Here is a 2,210-nt window from a genome sequence, read left to right on the forward strand (position 1 = left end):
ATGGGCTCCTGCACGAGGAGGAATGGGCTACTGCACGAGGAGGAATGGGCTCCTGCACGAGGAGGAATGGGCTCCTGCACGAGGAGGAATGGGCTACTGCACGAGGAGGAATGGGCTCCTGCACGAGGAGGAATGGGCTACTGCACGAGGAGGAATGGGCTCCTGCACGAGGAGGAATGGGCTACTGCACGAGGAGGAATGGGCTACTGCATGAAGAGGAATGGGCTCCTGCACGAGGAGGAATGGGCTACTGCATGAAGAGGAATGGGCTCCTGCACGAGGAGGAATGGACTACTGCATGAAGAGGAATGGGCTACTGCATGAGGAGGAATGGGCTACTGCACGAGGAGGAATGGGCTCCTGCCTGAGGCGGAATGGGCTCCTGCATGAGGAGAAATGGGCTACAACACGAGGAGGAATGGGCTCCTGCACGAGGAGAAATGGGCGCCTGCACGAGGAGAAATGGGCTTGTTTGTTTTTAAAGTGGAGAGAGCGGGTCTTTTAAAGAACCCTCCACTAGACCTTTTTGGAGTCATATTCCAAACATGATCAATTCTTCTATTGAGCAACGCTTGATGGAAGCTGGAAATTATGGGGAAGGAATCCACGATCAGTGAATCATCCATCCAAGCCCAGAGGCATCGATGATGAAGGGATTTTAGAAAGCACCCAATTGGGACACCGTATAGGAAACAAAACAAAGCCTTTCAGGCAGACAGACAGACGGACGGACAGACGGCTGCTCTCACCTCTTTGACGTTCTGGTAGTTCTCGTTACCTTTCTGCATCTTCTCTTTCTTTGGGGATGGGTCCTCCGACACTGCCTGCAGGATGCAGAAGGTCAGACAGCGTTTGCTGAGCTCAGGATAAACTTTCACACTTCATTTGCCCAGAAACAATTTTAACTTGCCCAGTATAATGTTTGACCTACTGAACGATTCAAAGGAAAATCAGCTCCTTGTTTCCGGTCTCACCTCCACTTTCTCCTTCTTTTCCTTCTTGTCCTTCTTGTCTTTCTTCCCCTCTCCTCCACTCAGGCCCTTTTTCTCCACCCACAGCTCAGACTTCTCCACCAGAGTCCTGAGGCGATCCAGGTCGGCCTTGATTAGCTTATAGTTCTCCACATCCTGAGCTGAGATCAGAAGCTGGACCTAAAGACAGAAACATTCAAGGTTTAACTTTTCAGCTGCCAGAACCTGAAGACCATAAGATGGACGATTCCCTCTGGGAGCTTTTCTCTGGGTGAAACGTCACATTATTAGCTAACCTGCTCATCTCACCTCTAAACATTGGATAGATTTATCCTTTTTTAAATGAATAACTCCATTTAAAAGATTAGGTTTAACCAGTGATCATAATCTAGTCCTTTAATAATCTAAGAACTAATAAATTTAGACAAACACATTCAGAGAAACTGTTTTTTCTGCAGTCACTGAGACATTTGAAGGTTTAAACTAAAGCCAAGCTAGTCCTAAACACTGGTTTAGTCTCCATTCATACCCAGGTGTCCCTGCAGGGTTACAGGGGGCGGGGCTTCTGCCTGTCTCCAGTGTCATTGGCTGGAGCATCAGAGGACAGACGTGTATCCAGGGGCAGAGGAGGAGTCCATCAGTGGTCTCCATGATCAGCTGGCAGTAAGGAAGGAGGGAGGAAGAGGAAGCAGGATGCTCCCTATCAGCTCCTTCAGCATAGGGACCTCCTCATAGCCGCTGCTAGGAGCTGTACAGTTTCCCAAAATCCCTTGTGTGTCAGATACCAGAGACCAGCCCTCTTGTTCTCTGTGGGAGCCAGGCTTCGGATGTTTGGGTTTTAGAACAGAGATGTTCCACACATCTGAGGACCTTTGGTGTTTGTAGTTCTTTACTCCACTGCACTGTAGTCCTAATCTGACTAGCGTCATCCTCTTATGTTTCTGAGCCTCAATCACGTCCAAAAGGCTGAAGCAGCAACGCTTAAATTAAAAGGTTCTCTGGATTCAACGCAGCAGCGTGGAACTAGTTTCCTACCCGGGATAAACGATTCAACGTGAACCCAAGGAAGGAAGAGGAACAGGAACTATTGGGTAGGAACTAGGAGGTAGGAATTAGAAGGAGAGAAATATGGGGTAGGAACAAGGGGGAAGGAACTAGAAGTAAGGAACTAGGAGGTAGGAAATATGAGGTAGGAACTATGAGGTAGGAACTAGGAGGTAGGAACTATGAGGTAGGAAC

General features: G+C 48.6%; 1 protein-coding gene across 1 annotated transcript in view; it reads right to left on the minus strand.

The window, feature by feature from the left end:
- The window catches only part of itpr3 (inositol 1,4,5-trisphosphate receptor, type 3), a 75,904-nt gene that overhangs the window by 33,612 nt on the left and 40,082 nt on the right, over positions 1 to 2,210 (minus strand). Inside the window, exons 25-26 of the mRNA XM_015394543.1 lie at positions 975 to 1,151; positions 750 to 824 (exon numbers count right to left, since the gene is read on the minus strand). Of these exons, the coding sequence (XP_015250029.1) occupies positions 750 to 824; positions 975 to 1,151 (252 nt within the window). The remainder of the gene's footprint in view (positions 1 to 749; positions 825 to 974; positions 1,152 to 2,210) is intronic.

Source organism: Cyprinodon variegatus, unplaced genomic scaffold (assembly GCF_000732505.1).
Source record: "Cyprinodon variegatus isolate N-32 unplaced genomic scaffold, C_variegatus-1.0 Scaffold692, whole genome shotgun sequence".
Taxonomy (NCBI): domain Eukaryota; kingdom Metazoa; phylum Chordata; class Actinopteri; order Cyprinodontiformes; family Cyprinodontidae; genus Cyprinodon; species Cyprinodon variegatus.